At 48.7% G+C, this 24,819-nt stretch overlaps 1 protein-coding gene across 4 annotated transcripts in view; it reads right to left on the bottom strand.

The window, feature by feature from the left end:
• Positions 1–24,819, bottom strand: part of PSD3 (pleckstrin and Sec7 domain containing 3) — a 647,135-nt gene that overhangs the window by 546,933 nt on the left and 75,383 nt on the right. For 3 of the 4 annotated variants that reach the window (XM_067022673.1, XM_059049100.2, XM_067022674.1), the window contains one exon: positions 9,923–10,755. In XM_067022673.1, the coding sequence (XP_066878774.1) occupies positions 9,923–10,755 (833 nt within the window). Of the gene's footprint in view, positions 1–9,922; positions 10,756–24,819 lie in introns of those variants that run through there. The other variant, XM_067022677.1, reaches the window with a different exon arrangement.

The following is a 24,819-nucleotide window of genomic DNA, read 5'->3' as shown; positions in this document are numbered from 1 at the left end:
GAAGGATGAAAGCACCTGAGGGAAGAACGGAAGGAACTGGTAACAGAGAAGGTCACTTCGTGTGGTTTTGCCATAATCTAAAGTTGAGAAATATTTTTGGAGCACCTATTATGTGCAATGCATTTTGTAATGCTCAAAAAGGGGGGGGGGGTGTGTTTCTGTTTAAATCATAAATTCTATGCACTGCAATAAGTTTAACTTTTTGATGTTACAGATATGGAAAAGATCTACTCTATTGTCTATCATTAGAACACAGCTTCATCTGGGGAAATCTCAAATCCTTAAGTAACTGGAGTCTTCTCCCCCTGCACCTGTCTGTGTCCGCAGGACCTCATCAAACCTCTACATTTCAGAAGCACAGGACTCTGAAGAAAATTAGAGCCCCCGGTGTTCAGAGGGAGTTAAGCTGTGTGCCTCGAGGCTTCTTTGACAAAATTAGGAAGTGGGAAGCAGATTCAAACCTGTAATCTGCAGAGTAACTGTAGGGAGGTCGCTTCAAAAACTCACCCACCCTTCCCTTAATTTCTGTGTTTCTCTCCTGCTTAAAAACTCTCCAAAGGCTCCCCACTGCACTTAGAATAAATTTCAAACTCCTTACCGAAAACTAAGAGGCCCTGTGTGATCTGGCCCTGCCTATAGCTCTGAGTAAGCTTCACAGTAACTTATGCTCCGCAGTGACCCTGCAGGTACAGGGGACTCTTCTGCTAACCCTGCCTAGAACCTTCCCTCCCTGATCTTCTCGTGGCTGCCTCCTGGCTGTCACTCAAGCCTTAACTCTGAGGTCACCTTCCGTCATCACACAAACTAAACCACTCATTCGAGCACCCTCCCCTCATCACCCCTTGTTTTATTTTCTTCCAAGCTCTTGTGGCCATCTGAAGTCCTGTGCCCGTGTGTTGTCTGCCTGTTCATCATGCCCTGGAGGAGCAAGGGCTTTGTCAACTCACTGCTGTACCACCCGTGCCTGGAACATCGCTCCTCACATAGCTGGTGGTCAAGAGGTACTTATTGAATGAATGAATCCAGAAGGTATTTATTTGTTCAGCAACTTTATTCATCCCTAGCATGGCCATACTCACAGAAAGCAACAGTATCATCTCTGAACACACAAAACCAGAAGAGGGACTTCCCTGGTGACGCAGTGGTTGAGAGTCCGCCTGCCGATGCAGGGGACGCGGGTTCGTGCCCCGGTCCGGGAGGATCCCACGTGCCGCGGAGCGGCTGGGCCCGTGAGCCGTGGCCGCTGCGCCTGCGCGTCCGGAGCCTGTGCTCCGCAACGGGAGAGGCCACAACAGTGAGAGGCCCGTGTACCGCAAAAAAGAAAATCAGAGGAAAAAAAATCCTTTCTAAAACTTGTGAGGTCTTCTTCTGCCAGATGAGCCACTCAACTTTTACTTTATGCAATTAACAAACTTGCCTTACAGTTTAAACAAATCTGTCTAATTTCCTGGCCTGTGGTAGATTAAAAGAAGTGTATTAGAGGTAGACACAATAATAGCAGCAAGAAGGGATAGGCCAGCATGGAGAAAACTAAAAAGTTACTAAAAAGCAAAAAGCACGGAGAAAACAGAGTATTGGGGGCATTAAGTGTAGACGCAAATAGTCTCACAGATCTAAAGTTGCCAGCAAGCAATACTGCAGTTACAGTAATTGCTTAAGTTATCAAGAAAATTAAGTTATGTTGTATATATGTATGTGTATCTAAGGAAACAGGGAAATAGTAAATGTTAAGTCCTCCTTCGAAAAGTTATCCAAAATGCTATTTTTACTCTTATTTTATTTTATTTTTATTATTTTTTTTTTTTTTTTAGGTTTTTGTGGTACACGGACCTCTCACTGCTGTGGCCTCTTCCGTTGCGGAGCACAGGCTCCGGACGCACAGGCTCAGCGGCCATGGCTCACGGGCCCAGCCACTCCGCGGCACATGGGATCCTCCCGGACCAGGGCACGAACCCGTGTCTCCTGCATCGGCAGGCGGACTCCCAACCACTGCGCCACCAGGGAAGCCCCTTTACTCTTATTTTAAAGGGCAAGCAAAATTCGTTTTTCTAAGAGAATTGATTTCTGTGGAACATGTTAGAGGACCTCTTCCTCCCTCCCTCCCTCCCTCCCTCGGTCCGTCCCTTCTCACAGTTAGAACTGTGTAGCTAACCATGTCTCTTTTACCTTGAGCAGCTAGAAAGCACACAGCCAAATTTGACTTTCAAACATACCGGGCTCTGTTGGCCTTCATGGCATGTTCTTTCGGGTTCTTCTCCTGATCTTGACCTGATCTTTTCTTCATCTTGACACTTATTTATATTTTCCTAGAACTGATTCTTTATTACTATTTACCTTCACCATTATTTTTATTATTTGTGCTATAGTTGTAGGGCACTTTAAATCCTTTATGGAAAAAGATTGAGATCTCCCTGCTTATGGCATGAGATGGATGGAGTGACATTTTAACTGTTCCTTCATCATACAATCAGATTGAGAACTCAGTCAAGAGTAACCAAGCTTCTTGCAGATAAAATGGAATTTTCAAATGACAGAACATTGTAAGTGCTTGAATAGAGTCCTGGAGCCTTTTAGCTGACGATCTGCTGGACTTGGTAACTGAAAGGCGAATACAAAATCACACATCCTGAAAATTGAAAGTTAAATTCCAAACAGTTAAAATTGACTAAATATAATCACAGGATGTGTGCACAACACAAAGGGCAGCCAAAAAAGAGCCACAGCTGCTGATTCCTTTAGAAGGAAGGAGAGCGAACTTCCTCACAAAGCAGGCTGCAGTGGTCCAGCAGTGGTGTCACTGTGGAGCCAGGGTTCTTCCCTTTGCCCATCTCGTGTTTTCACTGATACGGCTCAGTTCAAGGAACATGGCTTCTCCTCACTGTCCTGACTTCTCGGATACTGTGAGTAGCCCAGGGAGCGGCTGTAATGTTGAACAGATCACACATAGAACCCAAAGGGCTACAGAACCCTGCTTTCACCGAAGGACTTATATTTATGTAAATCATGTAGCATTTTACAGTCTCTCAAAATCTACAAGGAAAAAAGTCTTTGAAAGAGAAAACTTACCATATTGTGCCCAGTAGCAGAGTCTGGAAGCAAATCTATTTGTAAGTCCTATCAGGCAATAATTTGATTCTAATACATTGCTTGTTCAGGGATGCTTTTTAAAAAGATCTCCTTAAGAGCTATAAAAACTGGCTTCCCTAAAATCAGAGAGGGCTCAGATAGGACATTTATACAAAGCAGTGACTTTATAAATTTTCAGTGAAACTCCCTGAAAGTGTCTTTGTCATCTATTGGGTTGGCCGTCCACACCTGCCCCCTTCCCTCCATGTCCCATCAACTTCTAGGACCTGTCCCTCACACAAGTTTACCTGGTTATAACCACCTTTGGGCTCTCAGTAGACCTGATAGCACCATATGAGCTGTCCCCACCATAGTAGGTTGGGTGGGCACCAACCCCCAACCTGCAATGGACCAAGAAGCCTCTTTGCAGGGGGATTGGGAAGCAGGTCTGAGGAATCCCAGTCTTTAAGGAGAAGAGATATAAATCTGGGAATTGTGGGTGACCATATTCCTCCCCCTGGAGTAGGGGAAGCAGATGTGCAAAAAGAGAAAAAATGATTCAGAGAAAAGTGCTGGGAAGGGCAGAGAGCAACAGGTGAGTTGAAAAGAGAGACCTGGGGCTTCCCTGGTGGCGCAGTGGTTCAGAATCCGCCTGCCAATGCAGGGCACGCGGGTTCGAGCCCTGGTCCGGGAAGATCCCACGTGCCGCGGAGCAGCTAAGCCTGCGAGCCACAGCGACTGAGCCTGCGCGCCCATAGAGCCCGTGCTCCGCAACAAGAGAAGCCACCGCAATGAGAAGCCCATGCACCGCAACGAAGAGTAGCCCCCACTCGCCGCAACTAGAGAAAGTCTGTGCGCAGCATCGAAGACCCAACGCAGCCAAAAATTTAAAAGAAAAAAAAAAAAGAAACGAAAAAGGGAACTGGATGCTCTGGAGCCCTCATGCCAGGTTATCCTGACGCAGCTGCACCCCCGCCCTTGGTTCTACACACCCAACACTTACAGGCAAGGGGTCTCCTCATAATGAATCCCCCTCACTGGGGTTAAGTAGCCTTGAGGGTTTCTATCATACACAACCAAGAATCCTAACTAATCTACAAGTGATAGAACACTTTTGTTCAAGGGCACAAAACGTGAAAGTTAAACTGAGGCAATTGCTGGAACTGATTCCAACTGGCTGAGTGTGGACAAGCCTCTTCTTCGTTCTGGGCCTTAATTCTGCAATCGATTTCCAAAATTCCCTCTGCTGAGTAATTATTTCTGGGACTAAAAACACAAAACAATCCCTTTCAGCGAATGTATTTCCTTTTAATATGGGAGAATAACAAAACACAACTCCTTTTTGTAGAGTTACAAAAAACCCAATTCAGTATTTTGTCCAAATCTCTCAGGGCAAACCTAATACTTAACTCGTGCTACCAATATTTTGTAGAGAAAAATTTAACACTTGAGATTAGAAAATTGGCTATATATTGGCGTAAATTGTTGAAAAATGTATTTTGCTCCTTCTTAACCTCTGGATGCTGGAGAGGTATCTAATTTTACCAATAAAGGAGTTTCCCAACAGTAGTGACTTCTAAATATGATGGATTTTTCGAGATTTGTCATCAAAAGCTGTAGCTTTGGAAGAGTTTTCACAAACACAGGTGCAAATGGATTGGCAAGAATTTAGAATCTTGAGCTAGTGGGAAGGAAAGCACAGTCTGACCTTTTCACATTTCAGATGAGAAGTTTAGACCCAGCGTGAGGAGGTCAGCCTTACTCAGCTAACTCGAACCAAAGCGGGGGCCAGACCTGGGTCTCAGCTCCCGCCCCGAATCGTTTCTACAAGTCTCAGGGGCAATGTGTGCTGTCCGCCCTCTTCTCCCATCAGGATGTGGAGGTGAGATGGGGCCATGAGGGCGGCTCCTGCACAACGACCACAGGACGTCTGTGTGAACGTCAAAGGAAAGGGGTAAGGAGGGAAAAAGAGTGAGAGAACGTTGTCATGGGAACGCCCAGGCAAACCACAAGACGAAAAAGAGTTGAAACTCTGCTACCTCAGGTTTTATTTACTCAAATAATAAATCAAGACATCTGTGTCAAAGCCAATGCAGTGTAAAATAGACTAAAGATAAGCTTTTAAATCTGATCAACACTGTCTAATAAATACCAAAATGCTTTAAAAGGGATACCACTGCACGTGTATCTACATCACCGTTCAAATTACTATACGGCATTTATGCAAGCTCTCTCTTTGTTCTAGCTTCTTTTAAAAATTCTACGTTACTCACCAAGAATGATTAATATAATGACAGAATTATCTGGAGTTTTATCATTCTATGAGCAGAACAGTTTCTAAACTCACAACAGGCCAGAAAAGTCAAATAGGCTTGAGAAATTAAGCATTTACTCCAGAGGAGATCAACGACCTCCTCTTGGGGGTCAGGTGTACCTGGGGGTCAGTATTGAACTTCAGAAGAGAACTTCATTCAACTCGAATCTGGCCAGAGAAAGAAATATCAGCCTTTAGGGAATAGACAGCAAACAACGGTGGCCCTAAAATGTTGTGGTGGGGTTTTGTGTTACTGCCCAAAGATGGCACTGACTCATATATCACTGGATGTTAACCCCCTTCCAAGCTTCTTTCATTCAACCGATTGTTCAGTGCTGGTCCTGGAGAGAACATCCCAGCTCCTGCTGAAATCCCATATCCCCTGAGAGATGCAAGCCCCCTGAGGGTAGCTTCCCTGCCCTGGAGCTGTTTGACAAAATAATTAACTTTTAGAGATCAGCGGAGGTAGATGAAATTTAAATTATTTTCATACTTTTATTTCATTAAACAGTTTCATTCCCTTTCTGGATTCGAAGATTCATACTTATCCTAGAAGGTCAGAGCTGGAAAGACCTCGGAGGTCAGACGGGGTAACCTCGCTTTGCTCAGTGCGTCCTCAGGGCGCTTAGCTAGTCGGCTGGCAGAACCAGAGCTTCATGTTGTCTCCTGAATCCCAGTGCCAGTGACCTTTTCTCTAAATAAAATCTTTCTATCAAAAACGGATCCACTTTACAGACATATTTCAGACCCTGGTTTTATTTTAAGGCAAAACAATCCAAGACACAGAGGGTTCAAGCTATTCTCTCTGATCTGCTGTGTACAAAGGGACCCCCCCCTTCCCCTCAGCACCTCAGGGAATAACTGCCCCCTCTCCCCCCTCCCCACCCCCGGCCCTGTGCCCCCGTCCCCGCCCCCGCCCCCAGCCTCCAGGGAGGCCCTCTTTGCCCTGCTTATTCTCGCTCTGCCTTCTAAACCCTGAACACTCCTAGCAACTGGTGATGAAAACTCAAAAAGCTAATTGTTTTTGAGATGAGAGAGGAAGAGAAGAGGAAGACCAAAATAAAGAGGTAAAATCCTTGGGAAATTTAAAGCTACAGGTGGGGTTTGTAGAAACGGCATTTGGGGGGAATTTTTAACATTACTTACTGCTAATTTTCGTTTCTATTTTTTTTTTTTTTTAAGTTGCTTTCTTGGGAAGGGAAGCTGTGAATTGGCTCTTTTTTTTTTCTGGCTGCTTCGGGTCTTAGCTGTGGCACGCGGGATCTTCGTTGAGGCATGCGGGATCTTTTGTTGCAGCGCGCGGGCTTCTCTAGTTGTGGCGTGTGGGTTTTCTCTTCTCTAGCTGTGGCGTGCACGTGGGCTCCAGGGCGCATGGGATCTGTAGTTTGCAGCACATGGGCTCTCTCGCTGAGGCACGCGAGTTCAGTAGTTGTGGCGCGCGGGCTTAGTTGCCCCGCGGCATGTGGGATCCTAGCTCCCTGACCAGGGATCGAACCCGCGTCCCCTTGCACTGGAAGGTGGATTCTTTACCACTAGACCACCAGGGAAGTCTTTCTAATGACATTTACACACCCAAAGTCATTGTAATTTCAAAACATAAAATATGTAAGGTAGGAAAACTTAGTTAAAAAAATGGAAAATTCCCAAAATGATTGTAGAGAAAGCTTTTTCCCCCTCTCGTTTGACTTGTGTCTGTTTTCTGTGTCTTTGTATCTTTAGCCCCAAACTCATGTCACATATCAGCAAGGCTAGGTCACTAGACCTGATAGTCCTGAAGCCCCTTCTCCCACATCCCAGGAGTGCTTACAGGACCCCAGTCCCGGGGCTGGTGGGCTGCCTTCCGAGGAAGCCTCGCCCTCTCAGAAGGCAGTGAGAACAGAGCTCCAGCCTCTGCATGGACCACAGGAGCTCTGTCCAAGCTGCTGCATCCTGGCCTCGGGACACAGCAAGTCAATGACCGTCCTCAAGCATCTGTGTCCTCATCCACAAAGTGCGCACAATGATAATGTATAATCTCACAGAGTTGTGAGGTTCTGATAAGAAGGAATCATGCTCTGGAAGCTCTCTGTAGGGCACAGAGAGCTGTAGTTTTCACTGAAGCCTAGTCATGGTTTGGATGAAGAACTAAGCGATTGCTGCACCCTCTCCTTGTGATACTTGGATACATCAGCAGTGTACACTCTGGACCCCATTTGTTTCAACAATAAGGGAGTAAATTTAGCCATTTGGAGAAGAAAGTCTACACTGAGGATCCAGACGTTTTTGCTTGGGAAGTTGATACAAGGACCTCCATCCTATGATACACACGTGGGAATAGATTTGGCTTCCACGTAAGCAATATTTCACTTTAATAAATGTAGTAAATAATCACATTTGTATGAGTGTGCTGAGTGAAAGGCCTCTTCACTGATAGTTCACAGAAGACATTTTTAACCAGTCTGCTGTCACTTTCTGGTGACTCACACAGCTAAGTTCCAACTCATGCAAGGACAGGGTGGTGCTTGAGCACCAATCTATCAGACCCAGGAAAACCGTCCTGTGCCCAGGGCTGGGCGGATGGGAACCTCTGTTTGTTGATTTCTTCCTTTCTCTAAGGCCCAAGGCCAGGCAGGGGTCACCTGCCTAATAACAGCCATGGGGCACCTGAGGGACTTGTAGTTCTGAAGGTGCTGATTTCCCAACTCCCTCTTCACCGTGGCAGAGAGCGTCACATAGCCTGACCAGCATGGTCAAGGTTAAGTTTGGTCCTGCTTTCTCCCCTGACCCCAGAGCCCCCAAACTGACCCCTCTAACTCCATGCTTCCCGGTCCTACCTGCTGTCCCACTGACTTTGCTTCTCTTCTCTCCCCTAAGATAGGGCTACTGAGGGACCCTCACTGGCCCCGTGGCGACTGCAGGGCAGGTGGCATCCTCAGGGCTTTCTGATGGGAAAACTGAGAGCTCTGGTGGTTGGCTCAAGGTTAGGAGTTGAACCTGGGGTTTCCAGGTTTTTAGCCAGGAATCTTGCCATCCTTGCTTTAGATGGGGCAGATGTCTGGGGACCCATGAGCAAAAGTGGCTAAATGGGGCAGATAGGCAGAAATCTACCCACTTGGAGCAAGCCCCACAGCGCCTCACCCTAGAGGAATGGCAACAGCAGATGGAGTTTTCAAGTCATCCGAGCAGCATTAAAGTACACAAACAACCACCGTGTGACCCCACATTCAGAGACTGGGCTCTGACGCACGGATATGTCATTCCTCTTAAATCCCTGTAGGAAACGCAAGATACAAAGACTAGGATGGAATGTAAACCATTTCTTAAGGAAGCATGTTAGCATGTCTCTTCTTCCAAGAGTTTCCCTCCTAAGAGAACCTGAGCTCATCTTTTCTCCCTGATTCTCGACTGTGGCTCTAAGGGTTGCCTGTTACGGGGAAAGGGGCAGGAAGGAGGGTGTAGAGGCAAGCGGGAGGGAGGCACAGGCTCCAGATGAAGCAGCATCACGTCCACACCTCTGGGAGGCCCCTCTCCCGATGCTGTGAATTTCATCCATTCCTCTGGTGACCTCCCCAAGCGTCCCTCCATGTGGACCTTCCACACAGTCCAGCAAGAGGCCCCTCCTCCATCTATCCCACCAACCCCTCCCTCACCCTCATTGCCTGTATATGGACAAAGTATAGCAAGATGTCCGTGCTATCGGGAAAGAGAAAACAAGAGCATAATTTTTAATTCTGTCCACCCATTTGGGGATCAGTACACCTGAGCTGGGTGGAGAGGGGAGGCTGGGCTCAAGCACCAGCCCGGTGAGGAGGCTGAGGGGAGATGCAGAGAATAAAATGCGAAGAGCAAAGAGTAGGCTTGGCCACGACAGGAGCTGGGAGAGACCCTGGAAACCACCCGGTGCTACCCTTTCCCTTCTGGTGGGAAGGGAAGCAGGGCCTGGAGGCTGACGCCCAGGAAGAACATCTGACCTGCCAGCAGGGGTGGAAGGTGGTCCACCGGGTACAGATGGGGCTGAGTTCCAAGACTGCACTCCAGTTCTGGAAACCTCCACAAGACACCCCGCCCCCCGAGGCCTCCCCAAGTCCCCCTCGCCCATTCCGGAGAACAGGTTTTGCTTCTGACCTTTCCTTTTGGGGAGGAAGAGGAGGATTTTTGCCTAATCACTTCCCAATTCCTTCATCTGAAGTTGGGGATAGGAGCCTTTGTTTTTCGGGTGGCCATGCAGATTAACACCCAGCATGAGGGCTGGCACAGCACAGGGCTCACTCAACAAGTGTCCGTGTACCGCCTCCAACCTCCCTCTCCGCTTTCCCATAAAGGACGCTAGTCTTTGGCACAAATCTTGGGAAGGAGCGATTCATTCTCTACTTCCGCACGATAATCCGCTCGTGCAGGGAAGGTGGCGGAGGAGCACAGAGGAAGAAGCCAAGCCCACAGCGGACAGGAGACCCCAGCGTGAGGAACTGGAGGCCCTGCGGGCACATCGGCCCCCCTCTCTCCACTCTCGCTTCTCCGGGAAGAGCTCGGGTCTCAGGGATTCAGCCACGCGCACTTTCTTACCTTGAGAGGCAGGGCGGCAGGCGGGGCCGGGCAGCTCCTGCTGGTCTGGAGGAGCGCGCGATGCCTGCCGAGCCTGGCGCTCCTGGGCCGCGTGGACGTGCCCGAGCCCTCAGCGCTCCGCGGGCGCCCCGGGCACGGGGCCGGCGCCTCGCCACCTCCCCCGGACCCGGGGCTTTCGCCCGCGGCGGCGGCAGCCTGGGCCTGGGGAAGGGAGCCTCCCACGGCGTCCCGAGCCTGCGGGTCCGTGCCCCACACGTGCCGCGGGGCAGGACCGCCCGGCCAGGGCTTCCAGCCCGCGGAGGGACTGCGGCCACCGTCGCCCATGCCGCGAGCCAGGCTAGGGGGTCTGCATGGCCGGGGCTGCCGCCGTCCACAAGTCCCGGAGGCGGGGGATCTGCGAGAGCGCCCCCTCCTTGCATTCACGTCCCGGCTTTTCTCCTCTCCCTCTTTCCCCTCGTCGGGAGCAGAGCAACTGAGAGCAGCTGGTGCCTCTGTCCCAGGGCCCCGCCTCTGCGGGGGAGGGGCAGCCGGGCCCCGCGGGAGCCCGAGGGCCCGGCCTGCCGAGAAGCGGGGCCCGGGGCCCGGGAGAGAGCGTCCCTCCTCCGGGCCCCCTGCGGTCGCAGTCCGGGCGGGAGCCAGGGCGGGGCGGGCGCGCGCCGGGGTGGGCCGCCGCTGCACGGAGAGGAAGGAAGTTTTCATCTGCTGCTGCCCAGCCATGTCCTCCAGGGGCTCGGCTGGTCCAGCCGGGTCGACTTTCAGACCTCGGTTCCCCGGGGATGCGAAGGCCGGCAGCTGTGTGCAGGCGTGACCTGGCCCCATGGCTCCGCGACGGCCTGAGGAAGCAAATGAAACACCTTCAGCCCAGGCGGAGTCTTCCCCCTGGAGTGGGGAAGGAGTGGGGATGGAGGTGACCCAGCCGTGGGTCCGGACTGTGCAGGAACAGACAGGCTGGGGGAGCGAGGCCGGGACTCGGCTGCCCTCTCCCTGGTGTGTCTGATGGATTTTGTTCTGTTATCCGGTCCCCCTCCCCATGTTTGAACTGAAGATACTAAAGTTACTAGTTTCCATGCTTATCCTAAACTCCGTATTAGCGACACCTGTTGTTTGGTGTCTGACCCTGAGACGGATGTATGTAAAGATGAGCCCTCAGGACACTTCAAAGCTCACTTTCAATCTACCTTTCTTGCATCAGTGACACACAGTTGTAAACAACTTTAATGTTTTCATGAATTTCCGCTTGAAATCATGTGGTTATTCAGGAATTTCCCAGGGGGGAGTCCCATAGTCCCACAGCAAAATACTGAGCCACAGCCTCCCAACTCCTGGCCGTGACCTTCCGCGGGCAGCGTACCTTCAGTGTCTGAGGGCACCGGCCCTGGCCGGGGCGGCTCTTTGGAAATTCTCAGCCTGGGTGGATGGGGCCCTGTGTTTGTTTTCCTTCTTAAACATCTTCACACAGCATCTCCACCCAAGTTTATGGAGGCTTCTCCTCGTTTCCAGACAGCTGACAAATGACTCAGTCTACATGGGTCCAGAGCTGTCTGGGCCAGGCTCTGGACGCTGTAGCCCCCTTTATAACAAACACCATGACAGAGAAAATTGCAGCAAAACGTATGTCCAAGTCTCAGACTTATCCATTGAAATGATGACATGTTGATCTGATTATATTTATTTTCAACTAAAATCCCATGTGAGTGATGTCTAGGCCTGTTTATGTAACTCACTCTCCTGTAAAAGAACTTACTTGGACATTGTAACCACTCAACAAGTATTGGACTAGTTGGTTAACCGATTAACTGTGAATAAGGGCGGGGGCGGGGGGAGCTCTGTCCTCCTGCAGAACAGGAATTTGGGGAGAAGTACCATTGTCTTGGCTTAGCTTCCAGGGGTTGAAGCATCACACTAGGTGTTCTGCACGCTTGTTATTCACAGTTCAACCCCATCCTGAGAGGCGGGGGGCAGTGTTTCCACCGCACAGGTGAGGAGGTGGAGCTCGGGGAAGGGAAATGATTGCCTTTTTACCACAACTGCCCCAGATGGGCAGGGGCTTAAGGAACCATAGGATGAGAAGTTTCACTTCAACTCCATCCTGCAAATAAAACAATGAACCACAAAGTCTGTGGTGGTGGTGAATTCAGGACAATTCTCTCTTCTGACTTGTTATTGGCAAGGCTGCCGCAGAGGTGATTACTACCAAATGTTTCATGTCTAGGTTGTTTGGGCTGGCCTGGGAGGAGAGTAAAGAAATGGTGGGGATGCCACTGGGGGGTTGACAGGAGGGTGGAGGGGCTTACCTGGAGGACACCTGTAAGACACCTCCTTCGAATTGGGGGGACTTTTAGGGAGCTGGGGTTCTCTGTGAGAAGTAGGGGCAGGTGCCAGAAACACATGGGTTTCTGCTGTGATGTAAATAGCACAGGGACTGAGAGCACGAGCTTTGGTGCCACACAGACAATTTTCTGAGCCCACTGTGTGGCTCTGTGACCTTAAGCAAGTTGCTTAACCTCTCTGATAATCAGTTTCCTCTTCTCTGAGTTAATAATACCCACTTCCTAGGGTTGTTGAGAGGAAGAAGTGGAAGTGTCTGTCAACGCCTTATTTAGCATAGTATCGGGCACAAAAAGGTTTCTCGATAAATGTTAGCATTTCTTAGAATGCATATGCACAGGGCTTCCCTGGTGGCGCAGTGGTTGAGAGTCCGCCTGCCGATGCAGGAGACACGGGTTCGTGCCCTGGTCCGGGAAGATCCCACATGCCGCGGAGCAACTAAGCCCGTGAGCCATGGCCGCTACGCCTGCGCGTCCGGAGCCTGTGCTCCACAACGGGAGAGGCCACAACAGTGAGAGGCCCGCATACCGCAAAAAAAAAAAAAAAAAAAAAAAAGAATGCATATGCACACACTTTACAGGCCTGTAAAGATTGGTTGACCCAGTGGAACAATTTGAGCTGTTGCATGAAATCTATCTTTTTTTTTTTTTTTTCCTAACCTGCAATGGCAATGATATGCAAGTTTGTACGCTTCCTATCTGATGGGTAAGCATCCAAGAACTGAAGAAGTCACTGCGATGAGGGAAGGGTTAAGGTTAGGGTAAGCAGTGAGTTTGGGGTCTGGAGGTCTGACATGATCATTTATTAGCTGTGAGTCACAGCAAGTTTCTGACCCTCAGTGGACTTACCTGAGCAAAATATATTTCTGCCCTTCCTGTCTTACGAATTGTTTTGAAGGTCAAGGGGGATAATCTGTGTAAGAGTACTCTGTAAACACCAAATTAATACTTATTAAGTCTTTACATCAGGATGGGTTTTTTTTTTTTTTTTTTTGCAGTACGCGAGCCTCTCATTGTTGTGGCCCCTCCCGCTGCGGAGCACAGGCTCCGGACGCGCAGGCTCAGCGGCCATGGCTCACGGGCCCAGCCGCTCTGCGGCACGTGGGATCCTCCCGGACCGGGGCACGAACCCGTGTCCCCCGCATCGGCAGGTGGACTCTCAACCACTGCGCCACCAGGGAAGCCCTCAGGATGGGTTTTGTTATAATAATATCATTAACAATAACTCTAAACTTAACCATCGTCTGATTTCTCTCAAAACTCAAGATTTCTTTGTCTGAAAGGATTCTTAAATTGATTTCATATTTCTCCACCACCACTGACCTCAAGATTCATAAGGTGTGAAGGCAAACAACAGATCGTTTAAACTGGACTCTATTTCTGCTAATGACCTCTTCTCATCACTTCTAGAGAGAAAAAGAAGATTCTAGAAACTTCACACGGGTGGAGCGGGGAGTGGGCACTGAGGAGAGATGTCAGGGCTTCTGTCTCTCCAACCTTGCGACAACCTCATGCAGTCGGCAGCTGAGCCCCCTTCCAGAGACGCAGAAAGAGACTGAGAGCACCGGGGTCCGGGGCTCGGGCGCAGCAGCGGAGACTTCATGGGGTCTGGCTCCCTCCTTCCCTCTCTAGGCCGGTGCACGGTGCACACAGCTGGTCCAGCCCGTCTACTCCTCTCTCCAAACCGGGGCTCCTTGGAAAGGCCCACCCGCCCACATGAGCTGCCTTGCTGCCCAGGGAGCTCCTCGCGAAAGTTGTTTCTCTAGCGTTCTTAAGAGCTTAAATGATTTAAGATTGTACAAAATGGTACCTTATCAAGATCGGTTGTCTGAATTGAAGAAAAGTAATTCTCCCAAGAGTAGTGATTCCAGAGAAAGAGTGTTAGAGGCCCATGTCCCGGGGGTCCCAAGGGCTCCTGGAAATACTCCATTCAGGAGTGACAGCCTCTCCACACGCTCTCATTCTTTCAGGGGAGTTCACGCCACCTGTCCTTGGCAACTAAATTGGGAGCCTTCTGGAGTCCCTGTGCCCGGTTTGGTCGTGACGTTCCGGCATTAGCAGCCTGATAAGAAGAGAAGAAGGTGGTAACTATAGCCCTCTCCTGCCAAAGGATATGTTTTGGAAAATGCATTTTAAAAAAATAATTTTCCAAGAATTTTCTTCCTTCTTTTTTTAATTTTTCTTTTTTATTTTTGGCTGCGTTTGGGTCTTCGTTGCTCTGCGCGCCTGGGCTTTCTCTAGTTGCAGCACGTGGGCTTCTCATTGCGGTGGCTTCTCTTGCGTAGCACGGGCTCTAGGTGTGTGGGCTTCAGTAGTTGTGGCTCGTGGGCTTAAACCGCAGGCTCAGTAGTTGTGGTGCACAGGCTTAGTTTCCCCGTGGCATGTGGGATCTTCCCAGACCAGGGCTCGAACCCGTGTCCCCTGCACTGGCAGGCATATTCTTAACCACTGCACCACCAGGGAATTCCCGGAAAATGCATCCTTGATTCAAGAAAGAACGAGAGACAAGGCGGAGGTGGCGGTGGGCCTGAGGGAGAGCTTGGCAGAAATGAAGCCTGAATGGTTAGGGAGGCAGAGAGAGTGGAACCGAGCAGAACTCTGTGGGGCCCCCAATTACAAAGGCCCCTCCATGTCCCCTGCCTCTTGTTTGTAGAAAAGCTGAAGTCTCCCAGGCCTCCCTGAGTCCAAAAGAGTGGGCCCAAGCAGCTAATGATCAGGACAATGGAGTCCCAGACTCCATGTCTGGTGCACACTCCTGAGCTGTTTTACAGATACTATACCTGCCACCAGAGGGAAAAAGCTCACTGCATGATGACCAGACGGCAGCCATGACATAACTGCCCCACCCTGAGCAGTACTGAGTCTATGGCTGGCACAATTCCAAGAACTGGCCTCAAGAGGATGGGATTCGCACTGTTGCTCTTGATCATCTATACCTTTGTGGGCATCAAAGTAATTATAGCTTGCTCTGCCCATGTACATAAGCAGGCAACCAAAATTGTCAGCAAAGAGATACTACAGACGCATGTCAACATCTTCCACTCTAAGACCTCAACGCCCTTTCTCATCATGAAGAAGTTACAAAAGATGTACCTTCATTCCTAATCCCATAGAAAAGAAATGATATCTGAAGGGGGGTTGCAGGGGGGGATTTGTAAGCAGCTCTTTTCAGGAAACTGCCCTCAGCAGGAAACCCCCTTTCTTGTTACTTTAGCAAAACATCTTATGGAAAAACCTGAACAAACTTTTTGGCCAACCCAGTACATTGTAACTAACCTTAAACCAGGCACGCCCATGCTCTGCTCATCTCCTGCCCAAGCACACTTTTCAAATCTTCTGATCACACAATACCTTGCCTAACTTGTTGGTTCTTTCCTTAGATCAAAGAAGTACAAATGAAGAATAAGTAATTAACGGATGATCAGATCTCTTCCCTAGCTTCCCCTTCAGTAATCTTGTGAACAGACTGAGTGAACAAGACAGCATCTAAAGAAAATCACAAGAAGTTGAGAAGCCTGCACACAGTGGGGGAGGGTGATGACTCTGACCCCCTATCTCAATGATTAACTGAGATTATGCCTTTTTTTTCCCTGCTAAAAACTGTCATGGCTGAGTAGAATCTTCAGAATTGGTCTTGGGACATGAGTCCACCTTCTCCCCAGATTGCAGGCTTTTCTGATTAAAGCATTTTTCCTTTCTACCAACCATTGCCTCTCAGGTATTGATTTTTTGGTTTGTTTGTTTGTTTGTTTTTGTTGAATTTTTGAATTTTATTTTATTTAAATTTTTATACAGCAGGATCTTATTAGTTATCTACTTTATATATTAGTGTATACATGTCAATCCCAATCTCCCAATTCATCACACAACCACCACCACCACCACCCTGCTACTTTCCCCCCTTGGTGTTCGTACGTTTGTTCTCTACATCTGTGTCTCTATTTCTGCCCTGCAAACCGGTTCATTGGTACCATTTTTCTAGTTTCCACATATATGCATTAATATACGATATTTGTTTTTCTATTTCTGACTTACTTCACTCTGTATGACAGTCTCTAGATGCATCCACGTCTCTACAAATGAACCAATTTCATTCCTTTTTATGGCTGAGTACTATTTCATTGTATATATGTTGCACATCTTCTTTATCCACTTATCTTTCGATGGGCATTTAGGTTGCTTCCATGACCTGGCTATTGTAAATAGTGCTTCAATGAACATTGGAGTTCAATGTGTCTTTTTGAATTATGGTTTTCTCTGGGTATATGCCCAGTAGTGGGATGGCTGGGTCATATGGTAATTCTATTTTTAGTTTTTTAAGGAACCTCCATACTCGGGTATTGATTTTTGAGTGGTGAGCAGCCAGACCTGAGATCAGTAACCAGAGTGATGGCAGGAATCAGCACCAAGCATTCCTGCTCAGGCCGTACAAATAAAGCTTCAGGACTTTCCAGGATATTCTGTCTACTGGTTAGAAATGCACCTTCACAGGTGTAGCGTCGTTTCCTCCATTATCATAAGGAGATTTGCCTAATAGTGAGCTTGCTGGTGGTGACAGTGAGTGCTGCCATTTACCGAAAATCTCTTTTATGCCTGACACAGCCAAAGGCACTTTATATATATGACTTCTCACCCCCAGAACAAGGTAAATATTAGACTCTGTCTCAAAGACAGGGACACAAAATCTGCAGAAGTTAAACTGCTTTCCCAAAGCGACACAGCAATGAGGCGGACCCAGGTCTTTCAGGATCCAAAGTCCATGCCCTTTCCACGATGCCACATTGCCTCCCAATGAATATATTTAGAGGACAACGTTATCTTCCATTTTACAGACAGAGACTTGAGATTTGGAGAGGTTAAAAAACCAAGACTTTTCTCACATCCTCCCCAGGTTCCAGGGGCACGTGGTCCCCTCAACTCCTCCACTCCTTACTTTCTCCAAACCCAGTCTCCTGTGACTATTTTTTCCTCTCCTCCAAAAGCAAGCCGGGCTCATTTCTTCAGGAGATGACACTGTGTCAGATAGTCCCCTTGTGATAACTATTTATGGAGGAACCAGATGGGAACGCTTGGGAAACGCTCTGATTAGAAAGAGGCTTTCATTTCCATCCGGCTTCTATTTCCTTTACTGCCTGCCACCCAACTCCATACACACACGGGTGTGTTCTGAGCGATTCTTTGTATGTTAAGTTGCTATGTGTCTACCCTGGCATCTGATCACACAGGCTGATGCTTCTGAAGTAAATGGAAAAAGTTCTTGAACAGATCAGAGCACTGGCCTGAGGAACTTGAACGCTCTGTCCTGTGTCGAGCTCCGATGGCCATCCTCTCGTTCAGGGTTCTAAGACCCCTTCTACTACGAGGCGCTGGGCGGTTAGAGGTGGAGTCCTTGCAGGGAGCAGGACCACGCCACTGAGGGGCTGGGGTGGGTGGGAGGAGAAGGGCGGCTTGAAGGGGAGCAGTGTGTTTGGGGTCTGTGTTCGCTGAAGCCCGGCCCAGAGCCAGAGGCTGTACCTCTTCACTTGGTCTGTAATTGTCCCTTGGGGAAGCCATCCTCACAGGGCTGTGAGTTTACTGGAAGTAGCCTTCACGGAAGCTTGATTCGTTGAGTAGCAATGATGTCAAGTGCACATTTTGGAAGTTCCAGGTGAACTTGGTGACGGCGCAGTTTGACCCCGCGTGCCCAGCACCTCCCATCTGCTCTCCTGTATAGTCCTCGGGATGCAGAGCCTGAGGCCCAGGGAGGTGGCTCAGCTTGTCCACTGACGCTGACCAGAGGCAAAGCCAGCCCTCAGCCCTTCTGTCATAACTGCACACAGGGCTCTGATGGCACCAGCTGCCTCCCAGACCCACCCAGGCCACACTCCCTGCCACCCCATGGCATCCTGGCAATGCCCACCCCATCCTGGCCAACCCACTATACTAATGCTTTGCACCCGTCTTCCAAGCCCCAGGCCTGCACGCCTATGACCCTAGGTCTCCAGAGTCTCCAGCGTCGTCAACTCCACAGACAGCGGTTTGCCTGCACCATCCCCGCTTTCCCAGACTCTCCTCCCACTCTTCCTCTGTGGGGTCCCCTCAGACAGGACAGGTCCCCCAGGGCCATCGAGCAGAGCCTCCACCCGGAGCCTGGCTGAGCTCTCCCCTTCCCTGTCCTCCCCATCCTTGCTAGACACTCTGGCCATCAGTAATACTCCACTTTCTAGCACTTTCTGCCAAAAACATTCATTCTGATGCCAACGGTGGAAGTAAGAAAGAAAAGACAGGAAAGAAAGAAGTTTTCAAAAGGCTTTAGAAAATTTCTTTTTTCTAACTCCTGACACAGTCTCAAAAGCCATTGGAAATATTTTGATGTTGCAACTCTTCTCCCATAAGTAAAATATTAGGCTCAGTTGTAAACTCAGATCGCAACTACACATTGGTAATTTTTTAATATACACCAGACTACAAAGTTTATTGAGACTCTATGGAACTATGACTAATTCAGCAGTGAGCTTGAAAAGCTATGTGTCTGATGTGCTTGCATAGTGAGGCACCATTTACATAGAAGTGAAGGAGGTTCTATCAGGTCTTAATAGGAACAGTTGTACCCATATGATGAGCACCCTCTTTTCACCCTCTGGTAATGGCCCTGCATGAAGGCTTCGAAGGGAAAACACGGTGATCCTCAGCCCTTGTTGGGGAGTTTGATCTTTTGCTCTACTCCCTAATTCCTGAAAGGGTAGAATGATCCAGAAGTCAAGAACCAGTCACCTAGATCAGTGTTAAACAGAATCTCTGTCCCCAAAAAGGTACAATGTGATCACTTAAGCAATAGGGAGGGAGAAATCTAGAATTAATAAGACTGGATAATACTGGGAATCCTTACTTGTCCAATGGATTCCCAGCTTCAGTTTTAGGATTTCCCAGCTTCTGCTGTACCTTTTTTGTTTCAAGTTTTTAAAAATAAATTTATTTATTTATTTTTGTCCGTGTTGGGTCTTCCTTGCTGTGCGCGGGCTTTCTCTAGTTGCAGTGAGCAGTGGCTACTCTTTGTTGTGGTGCGCGGGCTTCTCATTGCAGTGGCTTCTTTTGTTGCAGAGCATGGGCTCTAGGCGCGCAAGCTTCAGTAGTTGTGGCTCACAGGCTCAGTAGTTGTGCTCACGGACTCTAGAGCGCAGGCTCAGTAGTTGTGGCACACGGGTTTAGTTGCTCCGTGGCATGTGGGATCTTTCCAGACCAGGGCTCGAACCCGTGTCCCCTGCATTGGCAGGTGGATTCTTAACCACTGCGCCACCAGGGAAGCCCTCTGCTGTACTTCTTGACAGGAGCTTCAGGCTGAAGGAATGCCCCCCACCAGAGATAGACCTAGGCTTTGGTCTGGAGAGAGTGATGGAGAAGGAAGGAGCCATGGACCAGACTGAAGTACTAGCCTCAATCCTTACCAGTAGCACAGATGAGAGGGTTCTCAACTTTTGCACGTAAAATTTTTTTTAATTTTTATATTTTAACTTCAGAATGTTACTGAATATATTTTACTTCATAGTGTTACTGAATAATTACCATGTTAGGATCATAGAAGGGAATTTGAATCCTGATGCTTTCTTTTAAAATAAGACAAATAGATTGAACAACTGATGTCATTGCCAGGAAGTGACACAAGTTCACTATTTTAACAAATGCTACCGAGCATCTCCTGTGTGCCAGGTGCTGTGAGTCCTGTGTGACAGGGCTACAGAGGTGAGACTGCACTGTCAGTGCCCAAAGCAGCTTAGACCCTATGGGGTGCAAACTGCACGAGCAAGTAAACGTCCTTAGAGGCCGTGAAACCAAAGTGACACAGGGCTCAGAAGAAGGGACATCATATCAGAGCGGGGAGAGTCAATAGAAGACGGCCTTTGTGGGCTGAATGTTTGTGTCCCTCCAAGATTCACATAGAAACCTAGCCCCACAGGAATTGTGTTTGGAGGTGGGGCCTTTGGGAGATAATCAGGTCATAAGGGTGGAGCCCTTTTGGTGGGATTAGTGTCCTTAGAAGAAGAGGCCAGAGGGCAGTTCCTGCTCTTTCTGCCACGTGAGGACACACCAAGAGTCAGCAATGGGAAACCAGGAATAGGGATCTCGCCAGACGCCAAGTTGGCCGGCACCTTGATCTTGTATTTCCCAGCCTCCAGAGCTATGAGAAATGCATTTCTATTGTTGATAAGCCACTCGGTTTATGGTATTTTGTGATAGCAGCCCGAGCTGAGACAGAAATGGGATGCTGCTATAATAAATACCTAAAAATGTGGAAGCAGCTTTGAAACTGGGCAATAAAGGAACTTTTAAAGGCAGTGCTGGTGCAAGCTCAGAAAGGAAAGGAGAGCTGTAGAGCAAGCTTCCATCTCCTTAGAGATCACATAAATAATCATGTGCAGATGTTGGCAGATATATGGATGGAAAAAGCCATTCTGATGAGGCCTCAGATGGAAACAAGGAACGTGTTACTGGACAATGGAGAAAAGGCAATGCTTGTTATAAATTGGCAAAGAACTTAGCTGAATTGTGTTTGTTTCCTAGTGTTTTGTGGAAGGCAGGACATGTGAGTGATAAAATTGGATATTCAGCTGAGGAGGGTTTTTCTTTGGCCGTGTGGCTTGCAGGATCTTAGTTTCCCAACCAGGGATCAAACCTGTGCCCCCTGCAGTGGAAGCTCGGAGTCCTAACCACTGGACCACCAGGGAATTCCTAGCTGAGGAGGTTCCTAAGTGAGGTGTTGAAGGAAAGGTTTGGCTCCTTCTGACTTTTTGTAGTAAAATGTGGGAAGAGAGAAATGGCTTGAAGATGGTATTATGAAGCAAAAAGGAACTAGACCTTGAAGATTTGAAAAATTATCATATTACAAAGAAAAGGAGAAAGCATGTTCGGAAGAGAACGCTTAGGGCGTGGCCAGGCAACTGTTTGATAAGTAGATGAGTATGAGTGTGAACTGCCTCAGAGAAGACTTGAATAGACATTTCTCCAAAAGAGACATACGGATGGCCAACAGGCACATGAAAAGATGCTCCACACCATTAATCATCAGAGAAATGCAAACCAAAACCACAATGATAGATCATCTCACATCTGTCAGAATAGTTATCATCAAGAAGTCTACAAATAACAAATGTTGGTGAGGGTGTGGAGGAAAGGGAGCCCTCGTGCACAGTTGGTGGGTATATAAGTTGGTGCAGCCAGTATGGAAAACAGTACGGAGATTCCTCAAAAATCCAAAATAGAACTACTATATGATCCAGCAATTCCACTCCTGGGTATATATGCAAGGAAAATGAGAACGCTAATTTGAAAAGACACATGCACCCCAGTGTTCATAACAGCATTATTTACAATGACCAAGATATGGAAGCAACCTAAGTGTCCATCAACAGATGAATGGATAAAGAAGATGTGGTATATGTACACCGTGGAATATTAGCCATAAAAAAGAATGAAATTTTGCCATTTCAACAATGTGGACGGACCTAGAGGGTGTTATGCTTAGTGAAATAAGTCAGAGAAAGACAATTACTGTATGGTATCACTTATATGTGGAATCTAAAAAAATAGAACAAACTAATGTATGTAACAAAACAGAAACAGACTCACAGATATAGAGAACAAACTAGTGGTTACCAGAGGGGAGAGGGGCACGACGGGGGTATGGGATTAAGAGACACAAACTACTGTGTACAAGCAGGCAGGTGCAGATGACGCAGGTGTGCAGGTCTGGTTCACCTTCGCCCGGCGGACCAGGAAGGAAATCCTGCAATAGCAGAAAAAAGGCCTTATTTATCTCGAAAGGCCACGTCAAGTACAAGAGGAGTGTGAGGCGTAGAGGGCAGCAAGAAACACTTAAAAGTGCAGCTGTTTGAAAACAGAATGCTTTTCATTAGGTCTCTGCAGCTGCTTAATGAATGCAAAATGACTTTATTCCATTTAACACACATAGGCATTAAAACCCCTTTTAAAACTTCGCTTCACTTATCTCCACCTGGTAGTCAGGGGAGAGGAAAAGGTCCTTGCTTGTGAAGCAACTTGGAAGATGCCAGGAAGGCCTACTTGGCCTAAAAGTTACGCTTATCAGAGTGACATAGACCCAAAAGATCTACCCCCAAGGATTCATTTCTCTCGGTTAATCATTGCCTTGGGGGTGAGGGTGGACTCTCCTTTAAAACACTAATTACTCTGGGAGGAGCAAACCCACCACACCCTAGTGTCTCGGTGCAAGTGGTTTTCTTAGGCTGCATCCTTAGGAGGGCCCAGGGGTGCAGGCTGGGGGAACAAGCCTCACTCACCGCCCCAGGGAGCTCCCTGCAAGGCGAGGACCCAGGGCGGCTGAGGAAGATAAAGGGTTCATGAGCTCAGTGTTTCCAACTGTAGTTGCAGCCTTTTCCTTTAGTCACTTTCTACTTCTAAAATAGCGTTAAGTGACGCAAAAAGTTTTAAAGATAATTTTCATCCTTTCCAGCTCTTTGTTATTACAAATATTCGCTTCTGAAAGCAACACGTTCCCACGTGTACACTTATGTGACTGTGCTTTTTTGGTTTGTTTTGCGTTTAGCAAGAGGAAAAAACCAGTTAACACGAAAAAAATCCAGCCAAGCAGAAAATTGGGAACAGCAGCAGCTGTGAGAAGAGATGTGCGCACGGGATACAAATGAGTTGCCCCGCCCCGCCCCGCCCCGCCCCGCCCCGCCCCGCCCCGCCCCGAGACTCTGTCCTCAGTCCTCCGAGTCACCAGAGGCCCATCGGATAGGCGGCCATGGTGCGGGCGGGATGGTGTCGGAGGAGAGACGGGAGGGAGGAGCCTCCTGATGAGTCCTGATGGAAGAGGCTCCTAGAGGCCGAGGGTTTCCAGTACCGAGGAGCCGCCCTGGCAGCCCCGGCTCGGAGGGAGAAGGCCCTGCCCCTGCCAGACCCGACAGGTGATCTTGGGCGAGTCACTCTGTTTTCTGAGCCTCGTTTTCTCAGCTGTAAAATGATAATGGTGATGATGTCTCTCTTGCGGAATAGAAGCGAGGACTAAATGAGATACTATACAAGGAAGCAGTTTGTAGGATGGATACTTCTGTGCACGGATGCATAGACGGCCCCACTCAAGGTTACAATATATCCCCGACAGACTTGTCCTCCTGCACGTGGCTCACACCAGTATTTACAAAGTATAGGAATTAGCCAGTGAAAGAGGAGGGACAGCATCTGTGTTTGCAATGAACAAAACACAGGCCAAGAAGCCCGAGGCCTGCAATGTGCAGGGCCGGCCAGGGCTTGGGGAACTGCGAGGCAGGCGGGGCAGCGATGGGTCTCAAGGGCATTGGGCTCGGTGCCCCGTCAGGTCTGAGGCAGACAGCAGCGGAGCTGTCCCCGCAGGGCATCACGTGCCATGTTAGGGAGCTTGGATTTTTATTCCCTAGAACAATGTTCATCTATTGTGTTCGGTGAAATGTTAACAGACATGTTTGTTAAAGTTTCTATAGTCCAGCAAGTTCAGGATTAAATAGTAAATCCTGTTTCTTTGCTGCAGGACTTGTCAGAGCCTTTACTATGCTAAGGTGCTCCATGAACCTTCAATAAGGGCAGGCACTCTGCCGTATTTCTTCACGTTTGACAGGAGGACCTTTTTCTGACCCTGCCCTCTCTAGAACGCCCACTGCACCAGGGTTTGCATTTTCTAGCTCCACAGTTGGGAAATGCCGCCACTTCAGGGAGCCAGCGTCAGGGTCACTGCACGTCTGTGCTTGTAAATGTTACTGTGCTTTTCCAACCTTTCCTGACCCTCTGTCTGCTCGCCAAGACCCCGTCCCAACCTTCTCTTCTCAAGGGCCCTGCTTCCTCCCCAGTGGATGAGTATACAGAAAGGATGAAGTCAAGCTGGGCCAGCCCTTGGCTACATCCTAACACATCCACGTCTGCACACTCTGTCCTAATTAGTTCCAGGGATGGCGTTCCTCTTTCCTAGGGTGGACGCCAACATGTCAGTCTAAGAAGAGGAAAGAACTGTCAGCGAAGGGAGGCTACCTGTTCCAGGTCACAGAGTTGAAATAGACGGAGACCTGGCTAGAACCCGTCTCAGCCGCAGCGGCGGGACCTTCTGCAGGTCCCAATGCCATCCAGACGCCCGGGGGTAGTCTGGGTCCGAGAACGTGGCAAAGGCACGTCATCAGTACAGCGTTTATACCAGCACAAAATTACTTAGTCCTATCTTGAATATCTGTGGTAGAAAGCTCTCAAGTTTCTTTTACTAGAACTATTTTGTTCCCTTTCTTTTCACTACAGTTTCTTCATAGAAACCACTCTTAGTCCCAGAACTACCAGGGATGAATATAATGCTTTCTGCCCTAACAATTAAGACAAAAACTAATTTATTGAGCTGCCTTTCACAGGCGCTCCGTCATTTTTGCTCTTTTCCCAGCACTTTCTCTGGTTCCCACCATGCTGGGGATGCCCAGGAGGTGGGCACGAGACAGGTACCCTAAGCCTGCAGCAGCTGCAGCAAGCTCCGCCCTCAGCATCACCACGTAGAACCAAGCACTCCGGGTGTGTTGGCTTCACTTAACAGCTTTGGATTTAGAC

The sequence above is a fragment of the Kogia breviceps genome, chromosome 20 (assembly GCF_026419965.1).
Source record: "Kogia breviceps isolate mKogBre1 chromosome 20, mKogBre1 haplotype 1, whole genome shotgun sequence".
NCBI classification, from domain to species: Eukaryota; Metazoa; Chordata; class Mammalia; order Artiodactyla; family Physeteridae; genus Kogia; species Kogia breviceps.
Note: the sequence above shows the minus strand (reverse complement) of the source record. Positions and strands in the feature narration are given on the sequence as shown.